The sequence below is a fragment of the Rhamphochromis longiceps genome, linkage group LG6, assembly GCF_057381845.1.
Source record: "Rhamphochromis longiceps isolate RC_006_pf linkage group LG6, R_longiceps_female_GT1.1, whole genome shotgun sequence".
In the NCBI taxonomy this organism is placed as follows: domain Eukaryota; kingdom Metazoa; phylum Chordata; class Actinopteri; order Cichliformes; family Cichlidae; genus Rhamphochromis; species Rhamphochromis longiceps.
Window position 1 is genome coordinate 26,862,627 of NC_140562.1, and position 18,818 is coordinate 26,881,444.

Genomic DNA, 18,818 nt, shown 5'->3' on the forward strand with positions numbered 1-18,818 from the left:
TCAGCTTTAAACATTATAAATGTTTACTGTCATATTTGGTCTATATTTTATTCCTCCCCGCTGAATAGGCAGACTTACTTTCACTGTAACAGGACCAGACTAAATAGATATAAAATATCCAACTTATAGTAAAAGAAGAGGACGATATTGTTCTACACATTATTTCCAGAAAAGAAATGGAAAGAAGTAGCACTTCATAAAATTTCGAAAATTTTACGATGTAGTAATTTTTCTGAATTTAAGGCATTATGTGTTTTTCAGTAAATACCCTGGAGCATAATTATTTTTACCAAAACATAAAACATCATAAAACATGTATTAAACAACATTTTATTTAATTTGTCAATTATCAGTATTAGTTTTATTTACACTACACATACATGGTATATTATACTAATGTGTATTCTTTGCGTCATCAGCATGTATACGGTATGGTCGGGGAAGAATAGCTAAATTGTGAAAAAGGGGAAAAAAGAAAAATAAACTGCTGTACAGTAAATGAAACCACGCAACAGTATATACAATTACTTCAATCACCTCTGCCCTGGGCATCTACAAATATGAAATACTTGCTTATTCATTTATAATAATTTGATAATAGACTATAACATAAAAGAATGGCTATGGAACCCATTTTATGTGTAATGGATAGTTTTACTTTTATATTGTAAGGTTCAGTAAGGTTTAGAATGTATTACTTTTACGTTTACGTAAGTGGTAAAGTAGAAAGTAAAAAGTACCACTGTAAATACACAATCATTATTCACTACACAATCATTATTCACATCAATCATTATTAATAGTCAATGTAGAATAGATAGTAGTAGCAATAGTGATGCTAAATGGAACTTTGCTTAGGAACAGCTTGTATTCCGTCGGACAGTTTTAGCGAAACACCGGGGTGGCGCTCCGGCGGTCTTTTTGATTTGAGATTTGTTTATCAAACTAAAAGGTTTTTTTTATTGTTTTTTTTCGCTACTAAAATAATTACTTAAGAGGTTGACTATTGCTTTCTTTTGTTTTGTGAACATCAAATTGAGTTTATAAGCCTGTGTCGAGGGTAAATTTATGTCATGTTAATTCACATCCACTCACTCGGGCGTTCACTAAAACCTCTGCAGTTTGTTCAGCATGAACACCTCGGGTCCTCAGAAAAAAAGGAGCTACATGGGACAGCACCAGGTCAAAAAGAAAACAAGGTGAGTAACCTGTTTCACTTCATTTATCTGCAATGACATTTATGAACAGTCAGCTGTTGCTTGGAGACACCAATATTAATATAATCGCCAGTCGTACGTGTTGAAGTAATGAATGCACTTATTTCTGCGCACAGCTTCCAAGCTCATGATGAGCCACCAAACGGAGACAGACAGAAAACAAGCCTGTCAGACAAAACAAACGGATCACAGAACAGCAACAAAGACAACCACACGGTGAGTGGAACAGCTTATTTTACTCTCTCTGTCCTTCTTTGATTCAAATAAATCATAAGCATTGTTTTTTGTCTTAGAACGGAGGAGCTGTGTTTCTGCTGGGGGAGTCCACTTGGAGAGCTGACTGCAAAGAGCTTGCTCAAAAGCTTCTCTTCAGTGAGGACTCGGAGGAAGTGGAACATCCACAGAGCACTACTTCAAAGCTTGCTTCTGCCGTTGTCAACGTTGTAGCTTGCCAGAACACACAAAAGAGTCAGCAAGCAGGCACTTCCAGCATGTGTGTTTTAACTTGTCTAGCTTTTGTATAATTTCTTTAATGTCCTCCTGAACTGCTTCTGTCAACATATTCTCTCTTGCTCTGTTCCACAGCCAGAAGCTTGTGTCTAAAAGAAAGAGTTCTCCTTTTAGCGAAGACAAAAGTGGGTCAAGTAAGAATGGCCATCTATCCAGGGACTACATTTTGTTCAGCCCCACCCGTCTCGCAGCAGCTATGAAGAGGGCCAAACTCCAGCAATCGTTACAGAGTCAGTCTGCTTCTGTGCTCACAGTCCCCAGCGGCTTAGAGCTCAGCACTCTCAGTGACACATTGCCTCATCCAGGTAAAGTACACCAGGCACTGACATAAAACTGTCGAGCTAGATTAACCATTCAGCTGGCTGCTGGACGAAACACAGATGAACTATTGTGTGGGTTACTGCATACAGCTTAGGAATGTGCACAGAAATAATCAAGGTTGTAAAATTTGATATGATAAGTAAACCCTCTTCAGAACATGGTTTCAATATCAACGTTCATAGCATACATATCAATAGCAACATTTCCAAGCTGCTTCCCCTTAGATGAGACATGAGGTAGGGGATTTTGTTTGTTTAGCACCAATCGCCAACAAAGCAGTTAAAACTATTTTACATAAGACAAGGAAAGGCATGAAGACGAGAAGAAAAAAGGCCCAAATAAAATAAAGTTGCCTCATATTGAATATAATCAAAGGCAGTGGTGCGACCACTGATCACAGTTTTGAGGCCCTGCAGCACGTGGCTATTTTATCCTTTTAGTAAACCAGTTTTGCAGCTTGTATGAATGGCTTTCTTGTTCATGTGTGCCCAGATTTGGACTGTTTCAATAAACTGTATTCATATTTGACATGTGTGTGACATGATCACATATCTGTTTTAAACAAAGCATTGAAGATTTTGATTCAATACTACGTGTAATAACTTGTGTCCTACTGTAGGTCCTGCCTTGTGTGTTCCTCCTGACCAAGCTGAAAAGCTGTTGCTCTCCAACTGGGGCTTACCAAAACCTGTGCTGGACCGATACCAGAAACATGGAGTGACTCGGATGTTTGAGTGGCAGGCTCAGTGCCTTGCTGTTGGACAGGTGCTGCAGGGAGGTAACCTGGTGTATTCTGGTAAGAATCTCAATGTTTTATGTTTTCTTTATTCTCTCCTCTATGATCTCAAGGTTTCTAAAGTGGGTCTTGGGGAGGGAGGAGCAACAGGCATATCAGTTGGGAAAATCTTTTCAATTATTATTTGTATTGCTGTTATTATTATTATTATTATTGTTTCGTTTTGTGTTTTTTTTTTTTTAAATTTTATTTCAGCCCCTACTAGTGCTGGAAAAACTCTGGTGTCAGAGCTGTTGATGTTAAAGCGTGTGTTGGAGACAAAAAGAAAAGCTCTCTTCATCCTGCCATTTGTCTCTGTTGCAAAAGAGAAGATGCATTACCTTCAGGTGCGTGAGCAGTGAACAGAGAAATTCATGCATATGGTTATGGACAAAGTGTTTTCTGTGTATATGTCTCAGTCTAACACACTTGTGTATCTTATCTTGTAGAGCATATTTGAAGAGGCAGGAGTTCGGGTGGAGGGGTACATGGGCAGCACCTCTGCTGCTGGAGGGTTCACAGCTCTGGACGTAGCTGTTTGCACCATAGAAAAAGCCAACTCTCTTCTTAACAGACTCATTGAAGAGAATAGTATGACTCTTCTAGGTAATAAATTTGTTATAGGTGCTAGTACTGAAACAGTTGAACAACTGAGTCGTCAATTGACGGTCATGTCAAACTTTTGCTTAACTGCAGCTTTTCAAGTTTAAGAAGTTCCTTCTTTTCTCACTTTTATCAGTGTAAACTGAACGCATTTGGGTTATTTGCAGGTATTTTATAAACTGAAATAAAAGAAGTAATTTACCAAAGTCAGTACACTACAGTAAATTACTAAATACAGAAATACTAAATTCTAAAAGATATTATTGCTTTGCAGTCCTAATTGTTTGCATTCATTGATATAATTAATAGAGAATGAGTTTGTTATTTTTGTGCTTCAAGGTATGGTGGTAGTAGATGAGCTGCATATGGTTGGAGATTCTGGAAGAGGATACCTGCTGGAATTGCTCTTAACTAAAATCCGCTACATTGCACAGAAGCAGAACAGCATGGGGTCTGTGCCATTTATTTAATTTTTTTGGCCTGACCTTTTCTGAATTTGCAGTCTTTAAAAATCATGCTCCTCTGCCAAAAGTGTTAATTAGTCTTTCTGCAGGTCTCTTTCTGAGGGCATTCAAATAATCGGTATGAGTGCCACTTTGCCAAACCTCTCGCTCCTGGCTAGCTGGTTAGGTGCAGAGCTGTACCAGACAGACTATAGACCTGTACCCCTGCAGGAGCACCTCAAGGTGGGCTGCAACATCTATGACCAGAGTCTCTCTGTGGTCCGACATTTTACTCCTGCACTCCACGTTAAGGTAACTGAGTAAAGTCCAGAGATGAGACATAGTTTGTCATGAATAGTAGTATATTAACAGATTCTTTACGTCATAGGGTGATGATGACCACGTAGTAAGCTTGTGCTATGAGACAGCGAGAGAGGGCCACTGCGTGCTGCTATTCTGCCCTTCAAAGAACTGGTGTGAGAAACTGGCAGATACTATCGCGAGAGAGTTTTACAACCTCAGACATGCTGGTTTGTGAAGCTTAAATACTTATTTCAGAATGAGGTAGAACAATAGCCTGTTTTTGCAGCATGTTATGATATGCACATTCAGTTTTTTAATGAATTTATTATATTTGAGTCACAGAATTTTATCTCAAATCTTATGGTGTGTTGTGTTTGGTATGTTTTTTCTCAGAGCGTCAGAGCGAAGCTGAGCCTCAGACAGTGCGTCTGGATCAGGAGGGACTAGTGGATGTAATAGCTCAATTAAGACGAACTCCAGCTGGTTTGGACCCCATCCTGCAGCGCACTGTGCCATGGGGCGTGGCCTTCCACCATGCTGGTGAACACATTTATGCAATCCTTTTAACCACAGCTGAGTCTAGACTACTGGATATTAAACCTAATTTGATGCCCCCACATTCAACAACTATTGTCAATAGTTGTTGAATAATATAACTATATTGTTATATTAAATCAACTTAGTTTAATTTCTTATTGGTCACCTGGTTGGGGCCTGCCACGCAGTTTGAGAACCATTGTTCTAGACTAAATGCAATATTTTTTTGAGTATGTTTATATGAGTTAATGTTTGACTCTGCAGGATTAACATTCGATGAACGTGACGTGTTGGAGGGAGCTTTTCGCCAGGGCATGATCAGAGTCCTGGCTGCCACCTCGACCCTCTCATCAGGGGTTAATCTCCCAGCGCGCAGGGTCATCATTCGAACTCCCACATTCAACGGTCACTTGCTGGATCCGCTCACATACAAACAGATGGCAGGACGAGCAGGAAGAAAAGGAATTGACACTACAGGTGTGTGAAGTCTTTCATGAATGAATGAAGTTTATTTTGTTTGCAAAAAAAATTAAGTTTAGAGTTTTATTTTGTGTTTTATCATTTTGTTCTTTCCTTCTAGGTGAAAGTGTGCTGGTGTGTAAGGAGGCAGAGCGTCAGAAAGGTATCACTCTGCTTAAAGGTGCTCTTCAGCCAATCAGCAGCTGCCTGGTGAGAAGAGAGGGTGAAGGTGTTACCACTAGCATGCTACGAGCCATCCTGGAGGTATGATTATTATTCAAACTGGTAGGAATAGTAACAAGTTATGCTTAAAGTAGATTATTTCCTTCTTTTATAACAGCTATTGCGCTAGTTTAACTGATGTACGGTCAAGGTACTTTACCTAACCTCACAGTGACTAAACAAGCAGCTGCGTCAAGATGTCTGTAAATGTTTTGTCTTCCTTATTCCCCTCATTCTGACACACAGATAATCGTTGGAGGTGTAGCCAGCACTCCGCAAGATGTGAGATTGTATGCTTCGTGCTCACTTCTGGCTGCCAGCATGAAATGTCATGGCAAAAACGTCTCCAAAGAAGAGGCCAGTAAAGGCTCTATTGAGACCTGTGTTGAATGGTTGATGGAGAATGAATTTATTAACATTCAAAAAGATGGACAAGGTAATCCCACAGTTTTGATAATATCCTGCAGTATTCATCCTTTCATATCCTTTCATATCACTGCTAAACTGGCACATGATGAATAGGCCTTCAATAATATTATGTTCTGGTAGAAATGCATATTTCAAATAGTCATTTTCAACATTTAAAAAAAAATGTTTTCACAGTTAATTGATAAAAGACTAATTTCACTGTGATTCCTTTACTTTCTTTGATCCTAGTATCATTTTCTTATCAGATTTTCAGTGAATTATATGCTCTCTGTCTCATGTCTTTGCATACCCAGATGAGCGGTACTGTCCAACTCAACTTGGCGCCGCCACCCTTTCTTCCTCCCTATCTCCTCCTGAGGCTCTAGGAATATTTGCAGACCTGCAGCGGGCCATGAAGGGTTTTGTCCTGGAAAATGATTTGCACATTTTGTACCTGGTACATATATTAAAACTTGCTGGAACATTTTCTGTTGGCTATATAATACCTCTTAAGGTTGTTGATACATGCCTAATGGTGCTTAAATCCTAACTTTCTTATAGGTAACAAAAATATTTTGAGAGGACACGTCTCTTAAAATTCCACACTGCTGCTCCAAATCTAAATATTTGAAATACTGTGTCCAAATTCTCCTCAGATCACTCCACTGTACGCAGAGTGGACCACCATAGATTGGTATCAGTTCTTCTGTCTGTGGGAGCAGCTGTCATCATCGATGAAGAGAGTAGCAGAACTGGTTGGCGTCCAGGAAGGCTTTTTGGCACGATCTGTCGGCGGGAAACTTGTTGCCAAGACAGAAAAGCAGCACAGACAAATGGCTATTCATAAACGGTAAAACACATTTATTATAATTTGAAAGTCATGTGTATAACATATACTTACTGAATATCCTTTACATTTAGTTTTCAGTTCACATGTTCAGAACCTCAAACTGCTGCAAACCTTGAAATGTTATTGATGAATCAGGGTTTAGTACTGGATTACATTATATTGTTCATTGTGTGCATAGTGATTCCTAACATTGCGGCCCTTGTTTAAAAGCTGACTCATATGAGAAGCACAGGGAAAAAACCCAACCCCCAAACAAATAAGGGATATATTTCATTACTGGAAAAAGTATATTCTTTTGTTTGACTGAATCCTTTGTAATTCCCATCTTCTTTTCTTTCACTTGCTCTCAGGTTTTTCACAACTCTTGTACTGCAGGATCTGGTGAATGAGGTGCCTTTGGGAACTGTTGCAAACAAATACAACTGCAGTCGTGGGCAGTTACAATCTCTGCAGCAGTCTGCTTCCACGTATGCAGGTAGATACTTCAGAGATTCAGACAAGTTGTTCCAGCGCCTCTGGAGGCTTGAGCGTAAAGCTTTTCTGAGGCTTGCAGCAGAGAACACGTTACACTTTAGAATACGCACCCTTTGAATTTGTGACAAAACTTTACCTTTAAACAGAACATTAACAAGAACATTAACTCAATGCAAGAGGCAGGAACACTTCTGAGTGGTAGATACGCAGGAGAGACTTACCTCCACTACAACTTAAATGTGTTTCTGCACCTATATACATAACTTATAGACATGTATCCATCATTCATAGTTGTCCATGTTTTTCAGTCAGGTTAGTATGAGATTTTCTAAGGTAATTCATGTTAACATATTTCGTTCCAGTGTGCATCAGGCGTTTCGCTGGATCAGAATGGATCTAAATGCTGTTGAATCAGTGATCAGTGTAACCACAACAAGAAACGAAAGAAAAACAGAACAAAAAGCAACATGTTGGTAACTAAGCATGTAAATGTGTTCCCTCAGGTATGGTAACTGTGTTCTGCAAGCGTCTTGGCTGGCACAACATGGAACTGCTTTTATCCCAGTACCAGACCAGGTTGAGCTTTGGAGTCCAGAGGGAGCTGGTCGACCTGGTCAGAGTTTCCCTTCTGAATGCAACTCGAGCCAGAGCGCTCTACACCCAAGGCCTCTGCACTGTCGCAGAGCTGGCCAGGGCCACCGCAGCTGATGTTGAGAAAGCCCTGCGGAATGCCATCCCATTTAAGAGGTAGGTGTGTATTTGTGTTAAAGATATGAAGTCCCTGATAGGTCACTGAAGAATGGCACTTATTTGGTTCTGCTGTCTAGGCAAATAATGGCATTGCTTTTTAAATTTTTAATCAGCAAATCTGATACAGTTTTTCAAATGTGCTACGTACTGCATAAAAGGTATTTAAGAATTAAATGGGAAAAAATGGGTGGGCGGAGCATCTTAGTGGTGCATAAGGCACATAAGACTGCTTCCATCAAGGCCAGTGCATTTTTCATTTTTTGCAATTTTAAAGAAAGCGACCTGGGTCTGCAGAAATATTTATTGGGTTTTTCCTTTGCCTGTGCTCCATTTCTCAAGAACTGTGACCTGGTAAATGTTGCAGAACGCTGCTGGAAAAACAGAAAAATAATATTGCAAAGAAATTAATCAGTGTATTATTAATTAATCCAGTTCAGATGAACTGGATTAATTTTTTTATTAATAACTTTTAAAGTTAATGCAACTGAAAAATCCTGATGTGCTTACAGGAGGAACATAATTATATGCACATCAGTCAAAAAAAAGGAATAACAATTGAACAACTGCACTGTGAATCAAACTAAAAAACAATTTAAACTACCCCCGTAATGTAGCTGGTGTGGTAAACCATCTAAACTCAAACTCAATTTCAAAAGGTATGCACTCAAGTTATAATCTCCTGAGAACTTTATAACCTATAACCAGTCTTGTACTGTCTGCCTTCATCAGCTCCAAGCGTGCAGTGGATGAGAGTGAAGTGGAGGCAGCTGAGAGACGAAGCCTCCGATGTGTCTGGGTGACTGGTGGACGAGCTCTCACAGAACAGGAGGCAGCTGTTGAGATAGTGTCTGAGGCAAGGCTCCTTCTTCAAGAAGACCTGGCCCAGTTAGGAATTCACTGGGATCCTACAAGTCTTCCTCCTGGGGCTCCTGCTGTAAACAGCCCTGATGATCACTCTGGGGATTCGGACACCTCGTCCTCCTCGTGTCTCAGTGTACAAGAACCAGAGACAAACAATGATCATGGAGAAGAGATTAGGGAAGGCTGTAAAAGTGATGAAAAGATGTCTGAAGTGAAAATGGAGGGAAGGAACAGCAGGGAAAAAGGGGAAGCAGGAAAAGAGCAGGGGAAGTTAGGAGTGATGGAATCAAAGAATATATTGGAAGATCCCAGAAAGGAAGGCAGATCTGACCCAGAAATCGGGGAAGCAAACAGAGAAAGAAAAAATGAAACATCAAAAGCAGTGACAAAGAAATCAATAACAAATGCTGCAGAAAATCAAGGTGAAAACGCAGAGAACATAGGGTCAGAGCAGGAAGAGAAGGAGTGCCACAAAGCAAAGCGAAAAGAAAGAGACGCAGATGGAGTCACGGTCTCAATCAGGCCAAAGAATTGTCAAGTAAATCAGCCTGTTCCTGAACAGAGCCTAACACAGGAGTTGGCTGAGATTATATCTAGCCCCCTGCCCGTGCCTGCACCGGGACCACAGCCTCAGGCCTCACCTTCTCCAATACTGCTTCCACGTTTTAGAGCGCCAATATCACGGGCAGAACAACAGCAAACGGTTTCCACAAGGACAGTGAAAGGAGACTGCACCACAGGACTCACTGTTTCACCTGTGCAACCTGGTATACTGAAGAGAGCCTTAAGAAAAGTCCTGCACTCCATACAGACTGACAAAAATCTGCAAGATAACGTTGAGACCGCAGAAACGTCACACTCGAAACCTGCAATAGTTTCTTCAGTCAAAAATTCAGCTCATTCAGGTCAGCTGCTAGTAACTATTCCTGCCCCTCACCGTATGCACGAAACCCCTCCTCGTACACCTACAAATCCAGACACATTAAACTCTCCCCTCTCGGACTCCTCTGCCACTGTTCCTGAGGCCAAGCGAAGACGGATGGATGGCAGAGAGAAGTTTTCATCTCCTGAGCTCTATGGAGGAGATAAGACAGATGATGAAATTGAGGGGGATGTTAAAACGGGAGAAGAGAGTTTTGGTGACAGCTTTGAACTGGACACTCAGACAGAGAGAATCATTGTTCAACAGACAGATGAGGTCGTCCGATGTATGGATCAGGAAGTTGAAACAAAAAAGAGAAGAGAAGATCAATTGTTGGAAGTAGCTGCAGGTCTGGAGGAAAATGGACATGAAAGAACAAATGGACTTAAAGGGCCAGACAAAGCACACCCCAGCTTCAATGTTTCTCTCTCAGATAGCCAGATGGAGCTCATCCTCAATACCAGCCATCAGGTAAGAGACTGAAACATATATTATGCTAGAATTGTGTGAATATGGTCGTCTTTATAAATACTTATTTGTTCCTTTCTCAAAGATTTCACCTGAGCCAGGAGGTGGTGATAACATGAATAAAGATGAAAATGAAGGTGCATTTAATGATGAGGCCCCGGATCCTAATCAGACCTCTTCTGTGAGTCTTAACAGAAGCAGTAGCTTCCTTTTTGACAGCTTATATCACAGCCCTCTGCTGGCGGATCTGAGCCCGCACCAGATCCCTGACCAATCAGATGAGGAGGAATCTATAAACCAGGAGGTGAAAGAAAAGCGTGCTTCATCGACCCAGGAGAGACGACGCAGTGAGCTTCTTGCCAACCAGGAAGCAGAGAAACAGGAGGCAATCCAATGGGGCGAGTCTTTCTTTAACCTGTCAGAGTGGGGTGACTCGCTGCTGATCGGTGAACACTATCTGGAAAGGCAGAGTTTGTTCAGACAAGCAGACGGTACTGAACAAGAGCATGAGCAAGTGAACCCAGAGCAGAATGTTCTGTGTGAAGGACAGATGCAGCCACAACTCACTACTACACCTCAAAATGAACATGATGAGAAAAATCTAAAAAACATTAAACAGTGTAGCACACAAGAAAGTGTTAACCCAGGAGGGAGACAGGAAATAGGTATTGAAGATGTTGAAAATGCAAAACATGTAGAGACTAAAGGAGAAGAGAAGGAAAAGAAAAAGAAAATGGATGCCATATTGTCACATAATACAGTTTTTAAACAACCCTTTCAGCAAAATGCTCCAGAAAGTGCATTTGATTGTAGCCCTGGTTTACAAGAGATCTTTGACCGCTGGCCTAGCATGTCTGACCAGCCCTTGCAAAACACAACAGAAGGCCTCACGGTCATTCAAACGCATGCTGCTGCTGCTGCAAACACAGCTGGTGCTCCACTGATACCAGAGTCTTCGAAGCAAGCAGGCAAAAAGAGGGAGAAGTTACAGCAATCTGCTGCTACAAGTAACTCTAAAGAAGGACGACCTTTAAGAAGTGACAGTGAAAATTTACTAGAAAGACCAGGCTCTGCTGGTGACCTCATTCCCCCAACTCAGGAAACACCACCTGTTACACCAAGAGTAAAGCTGACCACCTCATCCATCCAGTCACCACTGAACCAGTCGATTCCGTCAAGCCGCTTTCAAGAAAAATTGGCAATTGCAAAATGTCCTAAAACTCCCACAGGAAACCATAATCTTCGATCAGTAGTTTCTGCTTCTGACAATAAGAGTCTAGAATCAACAACTGATCACCACCAAAAACGTGGACAGGAACCACAGACGCTACCTAATCCTGAACTAACAACTGTTCTGCAGTCAAATTTGAAAACCACATCCACCAGCGAGACCCTCGGCCCTCCCCGACACTCTGTTCCTCCATCCCCACAGCCTCTCTCTGATACAGAGTCACCTGTGTTTCACGAAAGCTTCACGCTTCAGCTGTCCCAGGATGCGTCTGTCTGTTCCAGCAACTCCGGGACTTTCTCCATCATAGACGTGGCAAGCGACAGGCGCCTCTTTGAAACGTTCATTAAAGAGTGGAAAACAAAACAGCGCTACTCTCTGGCTTTGGCCTGTGAAAGGACAGAGCAGCCTGAGGGGGAAATAGGAGGGAAACACAAGAGAGGTAACTGAAGAGTCATTTAGGGTGAAGCAGTTCCAAGGCACTCAATATATTTGCATCATCTGACAAAATTTCTTTAGCACCTGTATTTTTTTCTCGTCAGCATAAGCACCACTAAATTAGCCTGTGATGAGATCAGTGACTTCATCCATTTATTTTCTGTGCAGAGTCAGCAGCTCAGCACAGGCTCAACACGCCTGTTGGATTTCCATTAAGGAACAGCGAAGGGCTTGTTCTGATTGGATTGTCTGTATGCTGGGGAGGAAGAGACGCATACTATGTATCCCTGCAGGAAGAGCAGAGCAAAGGTAGCGATCGAAAAATACATGCAGGTTGACGTTACCAGCTCGCTCTTTAACAGTGTTTTCTCAGTTGACCTTGTTTGCATTTCCCTTAGGCCTGAGCGCCAGTCTGGCCCCTCCTCCACTGGATAATGACTTGCCAGTAAATGAGAGGCTGGAGCAGGTGAAAGCTTGTCTGAGCAGCCAATCAGCTGGTCATGAAGTGCGTGCGGTAGTTGTATATGACATCATACAGGTGTACAAGACACTTGTACTGAGCTGTGGAATCAGCTTGGAAGGAAACTGTGAAGACCCAAAGGTGAGAAAACAGAAAAACACTGAAGTCACGTGTGCAACCTGACACTTCTCCATTCAAGTGCAGTTCATATTAAACTATCATTTTTATCTCAACCTGTGAGATTTTGTGATTGCACCTTGGTAATATGTAAGGCTGACACTTTGAGACTTTTTGTATTTATTATAAACGATAAGAGATAATCCATCCATCCACCTCTTACTGCTTATCCGGGGTCGGATCGTGGGGGCAGCAGTCTGGGCAGAAAAGCCCAGACTTCTCTCTCATTTCGGACACATCTTCCAGCTCACCCAGGGGGATATCAAGTCTTTTCCAAGTCAGCCGAGAGATACAATCTTTCCCGTGAGCAATAAGAGATGATCTGCTTATACTTATCAACATATTTTCTCAGCAATATGTAAAAATAAATGTCCATTTCGTCTCAGATACACTAATAACATTACGGGTTAAATACAGCTGCCATGCTTGGAGGGAAAAAATTGTTAAAGAAAATAAATGTCATGCTGAAGTTGTGAATATCTATCACAGGTTGCGTGTTGGCTGCTGGACCCTGGCAGTGAGGAGAGGACTTTACCCAACATGGTCACTGTCTACTGTCCAGAAGAGTTACCGCTGCTGGACGGACTTGGAAATGCACATTCACACTGTCCCCGTGTTAGGGCGGCAACCACAAGCGTGCTCGTACACGCCGTCATGAACCATCTGACCGGCATGCTAGAGAAAGAGGGCACACTGGGTATAGAAACTCACACTCCATGTGTTCAGAAATATGTGTTTAGACATTTGTTTAACAATATTGTACATATATGTCAGATTTCTTCAGGAGCATAGAGATGCCTTCCCAGGTTTGTTTGGCCCTGCTGGAACTGAACGGAGTCGGCTTCAGTGTTGAAGAGTGTGAACGACAAAAACACGTCATGCAAGCCAAACTGTCTGTGCTGGAATCTGAAGCTTACGCTCTGGCTGGACACAGCTTCTCCCTCACCTGCGTCGATGACATTGCACAGGTCAGACACTTCTTCTCCATCCCAGCTACGTTTTTGAGTAAAATTGCCAATTAGTCTGCGCAAAGCGTAGTAAGACTTCTGAACTTGTGTGTGCTCACATGTATGCCGCAGGTGTTGTTCTTAGAACTCCACCTACCTCCAAATGGTGACGCAGGTGGATCAAAAAGTAAGAAAACTCTGGGATACACGAGGAGGGCAGGTGGCAGAGTGCGACTTGGGAAGCAGTTCAGCACCACAAAGGTGAAGCAATTTCACATTTCACCAAATTAATGTTGCTCCTGCACCTAATTGCTGTCAAGAAACGTATTTATTATATTATAAAACTGTAAATCATTATTTTGGCTTCGTAACTCTAACATTTATTTCTCGAAGCAGGATGTTCTGGAGAAACTTCGCCCGCTGCACGCGTTGCCAGGTGTAATTCTGGAGTGGAGACGTATCACTAACGCCTTGACTAAAGTGGTCTACCCTCTGCAGAGGGAAAAACAATACCACCCCACACTGGAGATGGACAGGATATACCCCATCGCTCAAACACACACAGCCACAGGTAAAACACAAACACCAGCACACGAAGACTTCTGAGATTTCACTGCTGTCAAATACATTTTCCCTTTAGGTTAAATATGAAGCCTGTAGTGACTCGGCTCATTCTGTCCTCAGGTAGAGTGAGTTTCACCGAGCCAAACATACAGAACGTCCCCAAAGACTTTGAGATTCACATGCCCACCATGGTGGGTGAGAGCCCACCTTCACAAGATGGTTGTTACAGGACGACCAAAGCAGGGTAAGGTTAAACTTGATCAAAGTGTTTTGCTTTTAAAAGGGGAATTCATCAAGTTTTAATTATATAAATATGTTTTTTTTAATTTAGCATTTTCTATGTTACAAAGAAACAAACAGGAAAGCGAAAGAAACGAACAAGAGGTCATGAGATGCAAAGACAGTCAATAAAAAGAAAAGAAAATAAAAAAATGAAAAAAGACAACTGTATATGTAAATGAGAAAACACGTTTCTCACTAAATGAATTCAGTTTCAGATTTTCTTTAGAAATGAAGTTGGCAGCTGTTACTGTAGGCCTGACTGCAGTTTTTAAATTTATTTTACAGTACATGTAACTAGGGCTGCTCGATTATGGCAAAAATGATAATCACGATTATTTTCACTGAAATTGAGATCACGATTATTTGACGATATTTATTTAACCCTTTAAGACCTACCATAGAACCAAGTCCGCCAGAGCTTATATTTTTTTTTTTTGTACATGCTGTAGTGCCATTTGTGGGAGCATTTCAAGTTGCTATACATCAATACAACTGTTATAGCCCATATTTTAATAATATGTATGCATTAAGTCCATAGTAACTACATTAATTGCAAACAAGTGCAATAAACTACAAAAAAATTGAAAATCGTTTTTGTTTTGTTTACATATATTTCTACTTGGAGAAATTTAAGAGGTTTATCCCTCAAAACTTTAAATACAAAAAAGTTGCAAAAAATAGTTTACAACAACAGGAAATTTATTTTGAGTGTCTTCATAGTTTTATTTTGGAGATACAGCAATTTTTATATACTGCAGGAAAAACAAAAAAAACAATCCTATGATGCAAATTTGCAAAGAAAACAGCACGTGCATCAAAATAAACTATTTCCAGCTGTGCAATTCGAGTTCTAAGCATCCCAGCAACTATTCAGAAAAGTATAGAGTCAAACATGACTTATAAAAACACTAGTATAAGTATAGTATAGTATAGTTTTTTACTTAAGGCCTACAAGTAAAAAACTACATTTTCCGCAAAAATGACATCACTTCCGGTTTCGGGCAGGAAATGCGATAGTTCGAGTTGAGTCTTTTTCAAAGTGGGAAGTGTTAGGAACAGCTGATGGATCGGCAAAGCGTGTTTCTGGAATATTATGTTTTTGTTCCTGCAAGCGCTTTTTATGCAATTTTTGCAAAGCTTTATGTGGAAGGAAACCGTGACCGAGGACAAGCTGATGGCATAAGATGTAAGTACAACTCCTCCGGTTTCATATGCAAAACAAATTATTGCGCTAGCTTAGCGGTTCAGGTTCTACAGGGATTTAAAAATAGTTACGCAAAACGGAGTGTGCTGCTCTGACCGGCTTTAAAGGGTTAACAATAACAATGTATTGAATAATGACTTTAAAAAATAATATAAAATAGTGTGCGAATACTGATAACAGTGCAAATGTTTGCAATATAAGAAATAAATGAAAAATGTAAACATCTATGTTTAGTCAACTTTGCAGTGTTGCTCTGTGGTGCAGCTACTACATCGTAGCAAAGTTTACACACTGTCTACTTGATCCACGTCTAACTCCGCCAACCCATAATGTTTCCACACCACTGAAGTTTTTTTTTTTACCTCTTTTCAACCAACGGCAGTCACTCTCCTCTCCAAATAACTTCTGCTTAGCTTTCCGAGCTTCCCTCGGGTCCTCTTAATTGTTGTGACGCGTGTTCGAAATGGAGAGCGGTGCGCTTGACTTACCACACGGAGCAGCGCGAGAGTAAAGCATGAGGGAGGGTCTAATAATCGGCTCAGTCATTTTTAATGATCGTTGAAAGCCCAGATCGTAATCGTGATTAAAATTCGATTAATTGAGCAGCCCTACATGTAACTGTGTTAAAAATATGTGTTAAAATATGTAGTTTGTTTTATTTGCCTCCCGTTAAATGTGGCATATTACTTAATAATAACCTGTAAAGTATTTTCCAGTGGAAAAAGTCAATAAATTAAATGAACAGTTTATTTGCCTGTGCTCATCTCTTTTATTATGCCGAATGTTCTGTTCATATTCATTGGTCTGTCTATGAAGTAGAAGTAGAAATAGGCCAACAACAGAGTAATAGTATTACATCCCTAAAATAATGCAAGAAGAATAATGGATTTTTTTTCCAAAACTAACCGCTTTAAAAGTTAAGTAGCTCGGCGTGATGTAGCAGGGTGGACTTGCTATAATGATTTTTTTACACTGTTGTTACAGAAAGAGGAGACGCTCTGTGGTATCTTCAGTCGCAGCTGGAACTTCAGAACAAGGCCCTGCCTTCTCTGTTAGCATGAGACATGCTTTCATTCCTTTTTCAGGTTAATATAATAATTCTCTAATAATAATACTACTGGTACATCCACGTATAGTTCATATTGATGAGTGGTTACCTGTCCTTCCTGTAGCTTTGCCTCGGGCGCTTCTATAAGCTTTGTACTGTTGTGTAGGTGGAATGATATTAGCAGCTGATTACTCCCAGCTGGAGTTGAGAGTGCTAGCTCATCTCTCAAAGGATCAGCGTCTCCTGCAGGTCAGTGAAATTTAAATCTGGTTAATGGAAAGAAAACAATATGTAAACTCAAATTGTGAACTTTGCATGTTCACCAGGTGCTGAATGGTGGAGCAGATGTGTTTCGCTGCATTGCAGCTGAGTGGAAGAGTGTCGAGCCAGAGTCAGTGAATGACAGCCTCAGACAACAGGCAAAACAGGTACAACTAGGCTGGAAAGGGTAGACAGCAAGGACATGCACACATGCAAGGTCACCAGGGGAGTACATGCTTCTGTGTTTGCAGATTTGCTATGGCATCATCTACGGGATGGGAGCAAAGTCTTTGGGAGAGCAAATGGGAGTGGATGAGAATGATGCAGCATGCTACATTGAGAGTTTCAAAGCCAGATACAAAGGTATACACTGGGGCTTCCCCACTACACATGTCTCAATATTAGTAATATCACTAATATTAGCCGTGTATTTCCGGTTGTTGCCACGGTGTCTCTTACACCCACGCAGACTGCTGCACACACGCATAATGTAGCTGTTCCCATGTGACTTTTTCTTCATCCAATTTGAGTCCATCTGAAAGACGCATGCATATTCTCTGCACTGTTATGCATCACACAATGCTAAAAAACACAAATTCTGCATATGAGACAATCCAGTTCATGGGATGTGCTGCAGTATACAGGTTGGAATATTGAGGGGTTTATAGCTACAATGAGATAACAGGAAAAAATAAAAACATTAAATGGAAATTATGTGCCTGTACTTGAAAAAAAGAGACACAGCAAGATCTTGAATGTTTGTTTGGTTGTTTTTTTGTTTTTTTTTGGTAGTATGAAATGTTTTTTCTAATCTTATCAGTGTTGTGAAGATTAGACTTGTGTAAGTGTAAACTTCTTAACGTCGTTCAGTTATTATCAGTACTAAAACAAGCTGAGGAGCATAACAAGACCAAGAGTTGGATTGATAATCCAGTATAGCAGACCATGGTCAATTGTAGAGGGGGCTTGAACCACTGACATGTTTGCTTTAAACTGGTTAAACTTACTTCTACATTCTCATTTTAAAACATTTTCTTTCTGACATTTCAGGGATCAATGCTTTTCTTAAACAGACTGTGAGGAACTGTATAAAGGACGGCTATGTCCAGACGCTGATGGGTCGCAGAAGATATCTACCTGGAATAACCAGCAACAATGGACACATCAAAGCTCACGTGAGCACGAGTTCTTTGACAGAATTTAGATATGAAGCATGTCATTTAAAACGCATGCAGTGCTTCTTCCACTTTTTTCACCTTTTCCTTAAAACACAAAACTTTTTTAGGCAGAGCGGCAGGCAGTGAACACAACCGTACAGGGCTCTGCAGCTGATATTGTTAAACTTGCCACTGTCAACATCCAGAAACGGCTACGAAATACGTATCCTGCAGCTCCTCCGTCTCACCAGCACACAAATTCAGGTGACCTGAACACAAATTATCTCCTTTTTGGTTTTTTGCATTAATGTAATATGCAGGGAGCGATAACCCCTGCATCATGTTTAAGTCTGTAAATTAATCACGTCTGTAATCTCGTCAGTCCGTAATCATCGCAGAGCTGGAAGATCACAACTCAGAGGAGCTTACTTCATCCTGCAGCTGCATGATGAACTCATCTACGAAGCCACAGAAGAAGACCTCATACAGGTACATAAAGGAATTACTGTTTTGGTTGCACACAGCTGTGTGAAGTGTCTCTCACACTAACCTCTGCTTCTGTCAGGTTGCACAGATAGTCAAGAGAGAGATGGAGTCAGTAGTGAAACTCTATGTGAAGTTGAAGGCCAAAGTCAAAGTGGGACCCAGCTGGGGGAACCTGCAGGACCTCGATATATGAAATGTTACAGTTTGATATTTAAACCAGACACAATGCACTTTTCCTCAGTTATTACTATGTAGATACTGTGTTATGTTTTTAATCACTACAGTGGCAATGATGAAATGTAGCAGTCCCACTATGAGATCTGAATGAACTTTTGAATGTATTTATAATTTAATTTCCCAAGGTACTGTATCAAATTATATTTTTAGTTTGGAAAAAAACAAAAAACAAACCTCAGTTACATGTAATATTTTCTCTCTATAAA

The 18,818-nt window shown here is 40.8% G+C and overlaps 1 protein-coding gene across 1 annotated transcript; it reads left to right on the forward strand.

Annotated features, from left to right (window-relative positions):
* The first annotated feature begins 892 nt into the window (after positions 1–892).
* polq (polymerase (DNA directed), theta) lies at positions 893–18,785 on the forward strand. Its single transcript, XM_085409964.1, has 35 exons — positions 893–1,199; positions 1,334–1,433; positions 1,511–1,710; positions 1,803–2,032; positions 2,668–2,844; positions 3,040–3,170; positions 3,273–3,429; positions 3,766–3,877; positions 3,980–4,181; positions 4,258–4,399; positions 4,566–4,712; positions 4,974–5,186; positions 5,290–5,432; positions 5,637–5,826; positions 6,113–6,255; positions 6,455–6,648; positions 6,999–7,123; positions 7,626–7,869; positions 8,602–10,126; positions 10,209–11,793; positions 11,958–12,098; positions 12,188–12,390; positions 12,916–13,123; positions 13,201–13,394; positions 13,506–13,634; positions 13,770–13,944; positions 14,058–14,181; positions 16,408–16,508; positions 16,638–16,720; positions 16,798–16,899; positions 16,984–17,095; positions 17,783–17,907; positions 18,018–18,153; positions 18,272–18,378; positions 18,455–18,785. The coding sequence occupies exons 1-35, from the start codon at positions 1,132–1,134 to the stop codon at positions 18,566–18,568; spliced, it is 8,082 nt and encodes a 2,693-aa protein (XP_085266090.1). The 5' UTR covers positions 893–1,131; the 3' UTR covers positions 18,569–18,785.
* The last annotated feature ends 33 nt before the right edge of the window (positions 18,786–18,818 follow it).

What these genes read in the sequence shown, in the direction of transcription:
- polq (XM_085409964.1), top strand. Translation starts at nt 1,132, where the DNA reads ATGAACACCTCGGGTCCTCAGAAAAAAAGGAGCTACATGGGACAGCAC. An exon ending in AAAAGGAATTGACACTACAG is followed by an intron (nt 5,187 to 5,289) that starts GTGTGTGAAGTC and finishes CTTTCCTTCTAG; the next exon opens with GTGAAAGTGTGCTGGTGTGT. An exon ending in GAAACTGTGAAGACCCAAAG is followed by an intron (nt 12,391 to 12,915) that starts GTGAGAAAACAG and finishes TATCTATCACAG; the next exon opens with GTTGCGTGTTGGCTGCTGGA.